This window comes from Bufo bufo, chromosome 6, assembly GCF_905171765.1.
Source record: "Bufo bufo chromosome 6, aBufBuf1.1, whole genome shotgun sequence".
Lineage (NCBI taxonomy): Eukaryota > Metazoa > Chordata > Amphibia > Anura > Bufonidae > Bufo > Bufo bufo.
Window position 1 is genome coordinate 28,114,829 of NC_053394.1, and position 14,339 is coordinate 28,129,167.

The following is a 14,339-nucleotide window of genomic DNA, read 5'->3' on the forward strand; positions in this document are numbered from 1 at the left end:
CCAGGCTGCAGAGAGCCTGTATAGTGGTGTAGAACACTGTGCCTTGCAGTAACACGCATAGGGAGTCTGCTGTGGTAGTGAACTAATACTGTGAGTCCGTATGACATGCAGATGACAGGCGTCATTCTTAGAATCACTGCAAATAACTCAAGTGTGAACTCAGCCTTACAGGTCAATGTTAGTGCCAGGTATAAAGAGCCGTGCAGAGGCCCAAGATCCTACTATAGCGTGAAAGAGCGCACTCCTTTTACACCAATTCACTGATTCCACATAGATTTCTACAGAACCTGTTCTATTAAACGCTTATACAAGTAGAGCCCCCGACAGAGTGGAGAGGGTGTCAGCAGTAAGTTTGTATTGACGTCACTGATTATTTTGCCCTTCTTCTGATCCGTCAGAACAATAACCCCCAAAAAACGGATCCTGTCTGTGGAGCATCCGCCTTCACTCAGTCAGCATTTGGTCGGTAATCCATCAGTATTGCTAAAGCCAAAAAAAACAGGAGTGGATCTAAAACAGAGATGACACGTAAATGGAATATTTGCATGTCTTCTGTGTTTTGTACCCACTCCTGCTTTGGCTACCAAATCATAAGCCAATTCTCATGCGAAATAGGGACCATGTCATACAGGCCTTACAACTGCTACACAGACAGGATCCGATGTGTTTCTCATTTCCCTTCTTTCTGACAGATCAGAAATTCGGCTGTCACTACCCAGGCAAGTGAGCATGCATCAGGTAATTTGTGCAAGTGACTCAGTGGGACTCCCTGCCTCCATCTCCACTGCATACTGCCATGGTGTGTCTGGGTTCTCTGCCTTGTTTTCCTCATTGCCCTGTAGCTCCTCTGGCTGCTCTTGCTCCTTCTCTCCTGTCACCTGTGTATAAAAACCACCCATTTCGCTACACATTGTGTGTGCTCCAATGTCCTCCTCCTCTTCCAGTTCCGCCACCACAGGGCTCAGGTGGCCGTGAGATCTAGGCGCCACGTCTCCAGTCCCCTGACAGCTAGATTTACCACCATCTGTTCCAGGACATGAAGCAGTGGAATGACGTTGTTCATCCCGTAGTCCTGGCGAATGACAAATAACGTGGCATGAGCATGAGCTGCCGCTGGCTGACATAAAAGTTACACAGAGGAGTACTCGTCTGCTTAGATCATCAAGAAAATGTTTATGGCCTTTCTCTGTTCGTATAGTCGGTCCAACATATGGAGGTTGGAATTTCAACGGGTGGAAACTTTGCATATCGGCCTATGTTGGGGGATGCCGTTCTGCCGCTCAAGGAGGGTGTGCTTTGCAGTGTACGAGTGGCTGAAGTACATGCAAAGTTTCCTTGCCATTTTTAGGATGTCTTGCAGATGGGTGAAAGACTTCAGGAACCGCTTGACAACCAGATTGAACACGTTTGCAATGCAGGGCGCATGGCTCAGCCCTCCTTGACGCAGCACCGACACCATGTTCTTCCTGTTGTCATTCACCATGGTTCCGATTTTCAGTTGTCGCGGAGAAAGCCAGGATTCGATTTCTTGATGAAGGATATGGAGCAGTTACTCTCCTGTGTGACTCCATTCGACCCAGGCAAACCAGGTGCAGAACAACGTGACACCACCGTGCCCTGCACATGTGGTATGATGGAGGGGCACTGTGAATTGTCCCTGCAGTGGAGGCTGAGGACACGGTGGAGGATAAGGATGCAGAGGCGGACATTGTCACAGGACCAACGACGTGAGAACGTGGAGGCAGAAGCCGCGTCACCTGGCCAAGTTGCTGGTATGGCTGTGCAGGAACCATATTCACCCAGTGGGCCATAAAGGACATGTATTGTCCCTGACCGTAGTTACAGCTCCACACGTCAGCGCTGCCGTGCACTTTGGCAGACACCGACAGGCTCAAGGACTGGCCCACCTTCCGTTCTACATACGTGTGCAGGGCTGGTACTGCCTTTTTCACAAATAAATGATGGCTTGGGACTCTCTGGCTCGGCACAAGCCATTAGTTCTCTGAAAGGTGCAGAGTCCACCACTTGGAAAGGGAGGGACTGCAGCACCAGCAACTTGGCCAGGAGCACATTCAGCTTCTGCGCCGTTGGATGAGTGCACGCATACTGTTGTACGCTTTGGTGATCGATTGCTAACGGAATGACTGACGAGAAGTAGGATGAGTAGGAGGAAGAGCAGGAGCATGTAGGACCAGCAGATGATGAGAAGGACAGACAGCTCCCTTCGGCTGAGGTGGTGTAGCCTTGACTGCCTTAAATCGGGTGCATGCCACTGGGTGATGCAGCGGTTGCTGCGGCAGGCTGGACTACCACATCGGAGCCACAGTTCTCCAAGGCCAACATTGGCATCCTGGCCAGGCTTCACATTCTGCCCACAGATTCTACAAATGGCCATGTTCACCTCCTCCTGCGGCTGAATAAAAAAAAACTGCCACACCACCGGGTAGGTGATTTTACCCCCAACACTCCACACTGACTGACTGCTACCGCCTCTACTTCTGTGTACCCCTGCACCACTACTTTCCGGGCAAGTAGGCTCTTGAGAAGGGGGTGGTTTACCCCGAGCACGTTTGGCTCCCGACCTTCAACTGCTGCCACCCTGCTGACTCCTGGGCATGCTACCGACTTGCTGGCTCCGCTGCTGCCTTACGGGCAAGCTTCCACCCTCTTCTACCGATGATGATGAAGCACCTAATTCACCCGGCTCCCAAGTGCGATCAGCTACATCATCATCATCGATGCACGCCACAGATGTCCTCCTCAACGGGCTCTGGGTCAGTAGCCTGACCGCTTGCAATACCAGCTCCCATGCCACTCTCCTCATCACTACTTTCCCGCCTACCAGAGGGAGCGGCGGAAGTCTCTTCTACATCTTGGCTGGCCAGTAGCTGCTGACTGTCCTCTAGTAGCTCGCCCTCGCTGTATAGTGGAGCTGAGCCCACAGCATATAATACTTGTCTAGCTGAGGGAACAGAAAAGGACAGAGGTAGGTTGAGGACAGGTAAGGGCACAGAACCTGCTCCCGGGCCATGCCAACTAAGGTTTGTGTCTGATAAACCCACCGACTCTTGGCTGGGGGTGTCGGATGTCACTTGGGGCGAAGTGGGTGACCTAGTCAACCATTCAAGAACCGCTGGGTTGCTGGTCAAGACATGTCTGCTAGATGACACTGGGAGCTCAGGCCTCACGTAGTGACCCCCTGCTGCCAAACCCCTTACTCTGCTGCGACCTGTGCCTGCGCCAGAAACATTTAGGCCTCTGCAACTCCCCTGGCACTTCTCTGTCTGACATACTGTTAGATCAAATAAATAAATAAAAAGGAAATTAAAACACCCCAAAAAAGTCTGTAATTTTCTCACTTCACCACACAACGGCTGTTTTTCCCCCACTAATACACGACAAAGAAGGCTATAGAACTTATAACTGCACCACTGAACGGCAAATAGGCCCTTACTTTTTTCCACTTATATACGCCACAAAAGGCTTAAGAACATATAACTGCACCACGGAATGGCGAATATATATTTTTTTGCAGCTAATACACGCCAAAAAGGGCTGTAATTTTCTCACTTCACCACACAACAGCTAATAAGCCCTTTTTTTCCCCAAGCCAAAACATGCTTTAGAACATATAACTGCCGTACACAAGGGCAAATAAGACGTATAAATATTTCCTTGTAATAAACCCTATTAATGGCTGTATCAAACAGCACTTGCACCCTAATAAGAACGGTTTGATGGAATTACAGAGCTATTTAATGGTAATTTGGATCCGCAGTCAGTGCAGCAAGGTGTAATCGGATTGTTCCTATTACCCAGTCTGTAACCTCCCCTACTGAACCCTGTTCTGCTTCAATACTGTGGAATGATTCCTCCCTATCCTTTCAGCAAAAATTCATCAGAGCCCTGATTCAATTCAGGCTTTGAATACACTCCGAGTTGATGAGCAGGCAATGGGCCCCTATGCAAAGGGAGGGGGGAGTGTACTTATTTAAAATATAGCTTTTAATAAGTTATACGATAAGCAGAGTAAAAAGGACTCACTAAACGAAAAACATACAAACATAGATAGGACCAATTAGTACCAGGCTGGTACAAATGAAAAATTCTGCTCCGTCTGTGAGGACGCGAACAGTCTTACCAGACCCTTTGTAGTAAGTGGGTACGGTTCCTTGGTAACCGGAGGCAGGAAAACCTGGGAGTATGCCGGGCGGAGGACGGATGCTTCAGCTGTGCAGTCAGGTAGATCAGACAGTGTAGTCAGGTAGATCAGACAATAGGAGGAGTCCTATATATCCCTATCAAGGTGAGAGGGGCTATTATGCTGCTACCTGTCTATACAGAGCACTCGCCTTGAGAAAGGCGACCCCGTCCGGTAGCCTGTCCCTATGGTGGACCTGTACCCTGGAACTACAGAAGGTTTTTCCAGTGATGAATGGATGGTGATACTTCCAGTGGTCACCCGACGTGGCACGTTTCTGTCCGTGACTTCTTCAGGGGGAACGACTGCAGGAGGTAACAGTATAGCCGTAGGTATTTAACCTTAGGCTAGTTTAACACTGAGGAAAAAGGAACAGGCTGTAATGACCTGTGGACTGCTGAAGCCTGGTTGGGCTGCAGTTGCTGCTTAATCCAGGGTGGAAAGCAGAGTGGCACAGGAGGGGTAGTCTTGTGCAAGACGGTCTGGGGAATCTAATAATCCCTTTCAAACATGTGCAACCCCTATGGTTGGGGGTGACAGTATAGACCAGCCGCGATTGTATGTCTCAGAAGTGAGTTTTAAATATCCGCGCCTCAGTTCCGTCGCCCCGCCCCCCAGTGACGTCATCGACGCAGGACGCCACCCGGGAGCGCCGCCGTGCGTCCAGTCACGTGACCCAGGCATCAGGGAAGCCCGAGGAGAGTCACAGTGAACAGGGCAGAGGGCGGACGCAGCCAGTGACGTCACACGCCGGCAACACCACTCAGGTGAGGCGGGATTGCGGCAGGGGGTGGGCAGAGACCAATCGTCACACAGCCAGTATCTAGATGGTCTATCCTTTCCCTGAACTTCTTTACAGAAAAATAAAAGTTTTAAAGTCTTTTCTAGCACTGTCCCTAGCGCCTGCTGACGTCTCTGCCTGCACTTTGTACACTGGAAAATGGCTGAATCCAAGATGGCTGAGGCTATTTGTAGGGCTGTGACATCACAGGGCTGATTGGCTGCATGCATGGCATTGTGGGCGATACCTCGTTCCCAGAGTTCCTTGCTCCATTTCCTAACACATGCAGCAGCCATTTTAGGAAAAAATTTGATTCGTTACCACGAAGCGTGAGGAAATTCGGATTCGGTGCGAATCAAACTTCATTAACTTCGATTCGCTCATCTCTATCCAGAATATTACCAGAATATATTTATTTGGGTACAATTGTATTTGACAATACATTTAGCAGAGCAGGATCGGGGAGTCTGTTAGAACATTGAACCAGCCCCTGCTGAAATCATAAACCTTGCTTATCTCTGAATCTCAATGGAAAGTCTCTGCTGGATCACCATTCTTGCAGTTGCTAAGTTTCCAGTGCAGACTCTTCAAGACAGTTTATCAATGAGATCAAAAAGTTATTTGGTGACCAGCCTGGTATATGTTGCCATTTGGCAGTGTTGATTTGTCTGTATGCAATCACATGTATGCTCTAGTAATGGCATATGTTATATGTACCATGGTCCTAGACAAACTGTCCTTCTACATTTACTGTGCTTTCCTTGTGGAATGGCTGTGATCATTCAGTCAGTCCAGAAACTGTAGATACTTACGCTTAACTGCTCAAAGGTGTCTCTTTCATTCGGGGACTCAACAGGTGAATAGTACAAACCATCAATCAGGTATTGTTTACTACCATCAACACAAGGAGGGTCTTGTGGAGCTACGTTGTACCCCTCAAAATAGTATCCATTCAGACTATTGTATTGTAGAGATGAATACACCTGAAAAGATAAAGTAGGAGATGTAATAATGTACTGTGAGCTAGAAGACTACTACTACCGTTGGTGTCGTTTCCTGTATTAGTGGCTACATAGATGACTGGTCATTGTACATAAATGTATGTCCTGTCAATTGGTCACAGCGTCAGTCAAAGCCAAAATAAGGAAATAAATCGGAGGGTGACCCAAAAGTTCAAATCCACTCTAGTTGTAGTCTTAATTGAACATGCAGGACACCATACATGGTCATGTATTGATTCAGCCTCTACTGGCAAGTGTTTGGCTCCAAGTGGGTTTGCTGGATTTTTGGGGGGTCCATTATTGTGTCAAAGTGGGTGGGGCCCACTAGCATTTGCGTGGCCAGTTTAACTCTCACTCATTATGTGAAACTTAAGGTTTTTTGCTATTAAATTACTATTGGGTTTGTAAAGCCGAAGTTAGCAATGTAAAACTTTAGCTTTTAAACATCTAAAAATGAAGAGCAGTAATGGAATGAGTTGCCATTGGTAATTCTTACACTTTTCTGAGCTTGTTTTGCTATATTTTTCAGAAAGTGTCTTACCGTTTCAGGTGTGAGAAGGTTTTCTTGGCGGAGAAACTGAAGACTTGAATCATAGACCCTCATGGCACAAAGAGAGTTTGGTGATGATGTAATGTTCAAGTTAATAGTGGAACCGGGTTTTGCTCTTTCTTCTGAGAAATGCAAGGATGCCTGTTCAAAAAAGATTTGAATACTGGAATTATGAAAGTTGTCACTTTTACTTCAGGCGACCATCTACTCTATATCCATATCTCCATCCCTTCCAAGCCATTGTTGCTGAACCACAAAGAAAAAACTTACTTGTTTTGGAAGAGATGATGACGTCTTGGCTTGGTAACAATGGCTAAAAATTACTCATCACTGGAATTAAATAACATGTGCTAGTTTCTCGGACTACCCTTTCAGTGACATAGCTGAGGCCACGGATACATTGCAGTCCAAGTCTGCTTATGTTTTATTTAGAGGTGCTTCACATACGGTAGCTTTAGTCTTCTATTCTGCTGCTAATATGCAACATGGGAAGCAGGACCACACATAACACAAACATTATTTTACATCATTGTTTGGTCTATCCATAAATTCTTCTTGGGTCACAGATGGAAAAGCTAAATTTCAATGTCGGTGCACAGGACCCCTAAACTATGTACATATCTATGACTGGACTGTGCCAGTGGTAGATGAAAAAAAAAATCTGGGAAATAAAATCTATGGAACCCTGCAAAGTTCCCTTTAGTTACACCCCAAACCTTCATTGCCCATGTCACAGATGGAAAACATTGCCAGAATCCAAATGCGTCTATTTATAGTTGAAATAAATGCCAAAATAGTCATTCAGAAATTGGTCTGGGAAGTAGAGATGAGCAAAAAGATTCTACAGAATCAATTTGTCCAATCAGCAGGACTTAGACAAATACAGAAGCCCCGCTGATTGGACAAATTGATTCTGTAGAATCTTTTTGCTCATCTCTACTGGGAAATAGTGAAGCTGATATGGTTCAGGTGAAGCAGCGCTATGCCATGACTTGTCGTTGTAAGGAGTCCCTTTAAGGTCTTGTTTACACTATCATTTGATCATCCCCTGTATTGTTTTGCCAAAAATAACAATAGATTCATGAAGGATAAAGAAGATTTATTTTTACAAACTAAAGTTCTCCTGCTGGTTTTATTTTTATGTAAAACAAAAAAAAAGTGAGTTCTGCTTCCAACCAGAGATATGGTTCAATTTACTAAGATCACCCTTTCTGAGAGGTATTCCAGTTTTAATGATTATATTCATTTATTTAGAGAATAGGGTGTTGAGAAAAAAATTCAATTATACTTCTAGTTCAAATTGTTCTTACAGACCTTTATTATAGGCGTGCAGTAGTCTCTCTCGAAAATAAAAATGGCACAGCCTTTATTAGTCCTGTAAAAACCATCCATGTTGGTCATGTCACTCTCAGATGTGTTATTTGATCTTTGGCGTTCATAAACTGCCCTGGTATCTAACAGGTGAATAGTAGTGTATTGAGGAGCAGAACATTTACATTATATATAGTATTGTTTCCTGCAGCATCTCATCCTGTCTCTCAGTATCTGTGTAGAAGAAAATCTGTGTGTGTGTTATGTTTCTTTTTTTTTTACACTAAGCTTCATCAACAGTATGACAACATCACCTAGAGACAGGCGGTCATTGTACTAATCACCTAGAGACAAGTAGCCCTGTGAATTCACACAGTGATGTATTTACTGTAATAACCATAACAAAAATCATTATTCCACCACTAGTCCTATTTAGTTATCACATTGAGCTGTCCTGTGTGCTGACCCAGCACATGTAAGTCATGTTACAATGTTGGTTACTGAATGTCAGGTATGGCTACTTTCACACTGGTGTTTTGGCTTTCCGTTTGTGAGATCCGTTCAGGGCTCTCACGAGCGGTCCAAAACGGATCAGTTTTGCCCTAATGCATTCTGAATAGAAAAGGATCCTCTCAGAATGCCTCAGTTTGCCTCCGTTCCGTCTCCATTCCGCTTTGGAGGCTGCTTGCAGCGTTTTGGTGTCCGTCTGACGAAACTGAGCCAAACGGATCCGTTCTGACACAAAATGTAAGTCAATGGGGACGGATCCGTTTTCTATGACACAATCTGGCACAATAGAAAACTGATCCGTCCTCCATTGACTTTCAATGGTGTTCAAGACGGATCTGACTTGGCTATGTTAAAGATAATACAAACAGATCCGTTCTGAACGGATGCAGACGGTTGTATTATCTGAACGGATCCAGCTGTGCAGATCCATGACGTATCCGCACTAAACGCGAGTGTGAAAGTAGCCTATTTTATGATGTGAAGAGTGTCACATGATTGATGCCTCAGATGCATTACATAGGACTGATAAATAGTAGTGTTGAGCACCTAGAAGTCCACAAAGTGGACTTCGATCCAAATTTTAGGGGAAATTCGATTTGCCACAAGGCCAAATTTCCTAGTGGTAACAAATCAATTTTCCGTGAATGGCAGTAAAAAAAAAAAATAAATCATACTTACCTCATCCATTTGAGCGCGAAGAGCCAGCCACTGCCATCGTGATTGAAGATCTTACTCTAAATCCTGTGCGCAGTGACATATGACGTCTAGTGTTGATAACGAATATTCGAATTTCGAATTTTTATCGCGAATATAGCTACTTCGAAAATTCACGAATATTTCGAATATAGTGATATATATTCGGAATTTAGAATATTCGATATTTTTTTTTAATCAGTACACATGATCCCTCCCTGCTTCTAGCTTGTGGGCCAATGAGAAGGCTGCAGTATATTTGACTTTAGGAGTAGTGTTGTTTGCGAATTTTCGAATTTTTATTGCGATTTTTTTCAACTTACAACTATTAGACAAAGAAGATTATAGCACTATATTAGCTAAATTGCTCTATATTCTTTTTTTTAAAATATTTTGTATATTGCTATAACTTCGTTTTTCGAATATTCTTAATATTCTAAAACAAGAATATATAGCAATATAGTGAATATTCGAAAAAAAAACGAATTTAGAGCAATTTAGCTAATATAGTGCTATAATCTTCTTTGTCTAATAGTTGTAATTTTTTTCTCATCTGAAGTACAGATTGGAAAAAAATGACAACTATAAAAAAAAAGATTTTAGCACTATATTAGCTAAATTGCTCTAAATTCGTTTTTTTTCGAATATTCACTATATTGCTATATATTCTTGTTTTAGAATATTACGAATATTCAAAAAAAACGAAGTTATAGCAATATAGCAAATATTCAGAAAAAAAAAGATTATTAAGCAATTTAGCTAATATAGTGCTATAATCTTCTTTGTCTAATAGTTGTAAGTTGAAAAAAATTGCAATAAAAATTCGCATTACTAAAATTCGCATTACACGATCATTACCTTGCTGATTTTTCGAGTAAAAAAAATTGTAGAATATAACGAATATTCGGATTTGGGAATATTCGACGAATATTCTACAAAATATTCGCGAAATATTGCGAATTCGAATATGACCCCTGCCGCTCATCACTAATGACGTCTCCACTCCGGCCAACGCGATGATGTCATCACGGGTTGCGCGAGATTTCGCGCTAGATCTTCAATCAAGATGCCGGCTCTTCACGATCAAATGGATAAGTATGATTTTATAAAAAATTTTAATTTTATTTTACACTGCAAAATCAATGTGAGATGCCGTCAGCTATGAATGTGGCATCTGAGGGGTACAAGGGGCACCCACTACTTGCAAAGAAATGTGCTTTACGACAAAGTAATTTGTCACTAAGCTAATATTTTTTTTTTTATTCGGTGAAGCAGCCAAATCAAATTTATCAGTGCAGCGTCCCACTACATGTGTGTGGGCACTGCTTAAAAGCACTTTTTTTCCCTAAGAATTGTATTATGCTATGCTATGTAATTTTGTACTAATTTATCTGCAAAAACCCTGTTACCAGGCAGATTAGGTGTAATTTATACATCCCACCACTAGATGGGGATAGCACCTAGGTCCTATAAATACTTAGAAAACGTATCTTAGCTTGTCACTGTGGAGTGATCAAGCTGGTAGACGATCATAAGGCGCATTACCACGACCCGCGCGCGCGTGCCCTTTCTACACGTGCCGCACATAGGACTGTAGCGGTGAAACCGCTACACTCACTCAAAGTGTAACAAGAACAAAATTAAGGTACGGACATGCGCCTTTTTTAGAAGAAACCAGGCAGTACACACCCAGCTGCACAAAAAACTAGGGTGACACAGACTTGATAAAAGGGCCATCGAGACCCCGAAACGCGTTGTCTCAAAATAAACTTTATTGCATCCTGTACCGGGTCGTGGTAATGTGCCTTATGATCGTCTACCAGCTTGATCACTCCACAGTGACAAGCTAAGATACGTTTTCCAATATATACCCGAGTGGCGACTTGGCCTTCGTCCCAAGGGGCTTCTTGACGCATCTGGCAACACCGCCCTGCACCTTTTATACTTCACAGCTCACCTGCAATATGGTTCCACTTAACTTCGGTGCAACCATAACAGGTGAGTCTATCGCATCCACCAGCTCTTTGAAGGAAGCTGTTGTACCTCGATTTACTTACCCTATGAGCGCCTTTCTCACCCTTTGGCCGTTACCTTACTATAAATACTTAGGTCTGGCCTAGTAAGATGGATTAGATGACATTAGATTGGTGGATTAGTGGGAGAGATAATGCAGAGTGAAGACTCCACACCACAGATTAGTGAGTGGAGCCAACTTCGCTATGAGGTAGTACCAAGGTGTGAGGCGCAGAAGAGCGTTTTCCTTCTGTGGCCAGACTATATACTTGCATCCCTGACCAGTAGGAGAGAGTTTGCCTCCCTGGAACAGACCCAAGCATCAGAAAGATTCATCGGTGATAATAGCCATTATTTAGGGCCACAGACACCTTTGCGCATGGTGGAGGACTTATAGCTTCTGGCAGCCACACCATAACTCTGGAAAACAGATTAGCTACCTGTCCCAATATTCAGCTTGGAGGGAAAGGACAAGGTATAGGACTGAGCATACCAACTTGAATAAGGTACTTCATATCCAAAGCTTAAATCCAGCCTAAGAAAGCCTATAAACAGTGGATTCACAGATTAACTCTACTGCTAACCAAAAACTGCATTTTGATTGATGTATCTACCGCAACTGGAACCAACATGAGTAAAAGTTGCGAGTTGTACCTTACCACTGTCTACCTCATTATTACTACAATTGGTTGTACCACCATTAACGGTACTGGAGTCACAACAAATACCATCAAGAGACTCAGCCGCAACAAGTACCCTAAGCACCCCTAACATCAAGGGCACTTCAACCACCATCTTGGCTGATGTTTCCCTACCACAGAGCGTGCCCCGGAGGATTTCGTGTTGTCCACCTCAACACTGTGCTGCCAGCCAGTAACTGATGAACTGTGTTGTTATTTGGCCCCTCATCGGTCCACCGTGCACCTCACGTGTTGCCCCTGCGCTACTGGCTGGCTACATCAGTACTTTGCACATCTCTAATAAATAGGCTATTCAATTCTACTGAATATCTACTTATATGTCTGATATTACTTATAGACATGCAGAATTTTAAACAAATGTATATTAGAAAATTGTATGATTTTCTATCATATAAACATGTAAAGAATTTAAAAAGAGACAGTTAATTCTTCAATAATTATTGCTAAACCCAGGTTGTCTTCTGTGAAAGTGTCCAATGAGTCAAATAGGCCTATAAAATATTATACTATCAAATTTGGTCAATGACATCGAATTTTTCTTTACCTTGTTCCTGAAGCATTTTTCAGTATTGAGGCGAAGGGTGTGTGTCACAACCTCTTTCTCCAATGTGCAGTAGACAACAATGTCAATAACCGGAACAAGGTCTACAGTTACCTCTACGGGGATTGTAAATTCTCCTTTCAGAGCTGGAATGTAGCAGTAGAAAGAACTAGTCAATAGATACAGTAGGTAGATAGATAGATAGATAAAAAGAAAGACAGATAAATAGATAAATAGATAGATAGATAAGCACGTAGATAGTAGAAAGATGCCCTCTTTGAAACCAATGGCAATACTCACAGTTGGTCAGATCTGCTGAGAAAGTTCCAAACCTCATAATCTTTCCCCTTGACATTATCTACAGTAAAAGAAAAACAAAATAACCAAGAATAAGTCTTGAAGGTACACTGAACATTAAAATTAGACATGAGCCAATATCATGTTATGAAATTTGTTCACGCTTCATTTGATGGTAAAAGCAGAATTGCGTTATGGATTCCGTTACCATGGACCATAACGCAATTCTATGATGGACTGCATAACGGAATGCCTTTAGAGGCATTCCGTTATTCATTCCATCATAATAGAAGTCTATGGCCTGCATAACGGATCCATCCCGTTTCCGTTATGCAGGAGAGGACTCAGGATCAGGAGAGAAGCCCATAGACTTCTATTATGACGGAATGAATAACGGAAAGCCTCTAAAGGCATTCCGTTATGCATTCCGTCATAGAATTGCATTATGGTCCGTGGTAATGGAATCCATAACGCAATTCTGCTTTTACCAGTAGACGAAGCGTGACCGAATTTCAAAATATGAAATTCGCTCATCTCTAATTAAGATCAAGTCCAACATCCACATATGTATATCTTTCCATATCGGTAAAGGAATTGTCCACAGTTTAGTTTCTTGCAATATCTTTAGTGATTACAGTTATTGTCATGTCCATGATCTCTAATATCCAGCCTCTTAGAAACCAGTACTCACTATGTATTTGAAATCTGCGGTGGTTTCCCCTTCTTGAAGGCCTGAACGGCCAAATATGTACTTGGCAGTAAGAGTATATGTTTGCCCACATTGAAGCTCCTCTTTGGGTCCTTCTATATGCACAAAGCTTGCAGATGGAGAATAGTACCGTTCGGCTGTGTAGAAGTCATTGGAATAAGTGGGAGTAATAAAGTTGGGGTCGTGACATTCTTCAGAGTTCTTGTAACTGACCTGGGAAGAATAGAGACACAATTTAGGTCATGGGAAAACTACAAAACTACAAAACACCGAGATTTGCCAGAACTATAAGGATTCTCCATCTATATTATGAGGTTTAATCTTACATGTTATTATAAAAGGCTGGTCAAATGTTAATTGATGGCCTTCTAGAACCTTCTATTAATTCTCTCCTTACGGTGTGCCACATAGTCCCCATATAGTACTGTACAATCATGCAGTGCCATTAAACTAGGAGATGTAGCTGAATTCTGTGCTCCAGATATCTAGTCCTTTAAGGTCAATGGTACACCCTTCTGTAGTTAAAAGAGATGCACTGTCCTCATACCCCTAAGGCTGGACTAGTTTACATGAGATGAGTAAAATGAATTCTAAGTCGCATAATTACACTTACCTAGAAGTGGACGAAAAAGCCCAATTCTACACTGCACTAGACCTGTCTAGAAGTATGACCACATATCTGCTGTTTACAAAGCTATTTCAATGTGTGCCTGATGACATTGGTTGTAACTTAACTTCACATGCCATACGGGTGCACCTTTTATCATTGATCTAGATCAGAGCTCTTCAGACTTAAAACTCAGTTAATAAGTATGTATAGCCAAAAATATATGTTTTATAAAATAGACCCATTTGGGTGAATTAACATTACTTAGTACTCTTTGTATTTTAATTATTTTTTTCAAATCTACCTCAAAGTACATATTTTTAGTTTTATTAGTAAATTTATTTAAAAAATTAGATTTAAACAAACCACGGTTCATGACTTCTTGGAGAAACATAAGCTGCTGTTTTCCAGCAATATACACAAT

The 14,339-nt window shown here is 42.8% G+C and overlaps 1 protein-coding gene across 1 annotated transcript in view; it reads right to left on the reverse strand.

Moving 5' to 3' along the window:
• Positions 1-14,339, reverse strand: part of LOC121005471 (ovostatin-like) — a 77,641-nt gene that overhangs the window by 36,607 nt on the left and 26,695 nt on the right. The window contains exons 11-15 of the mRNA XM_040438240.1: positions 13,291-13,521; positions 12,603-12,660; positions 12,306-12,448; positions 6,525-6,674; positions 5,795-5,965 (exon numbers count right to left, since the gene is read on the reverse strand). Coding sequence (XP_040294174.1) covers positions 5,795-5,965; positions 6,525-6,674; positions 12,306-12,448; positions 12,603-12,660; positions 13,291-13,521 — 753 coding nt within the window. The remainder of the gene's footprint in view (positions 1-5,794; positions 5,966-6,524; positions 6,675-12,305; positions 12,449-12,602; positions 12,661-13,290; positions 13,522-14,339) is intronic.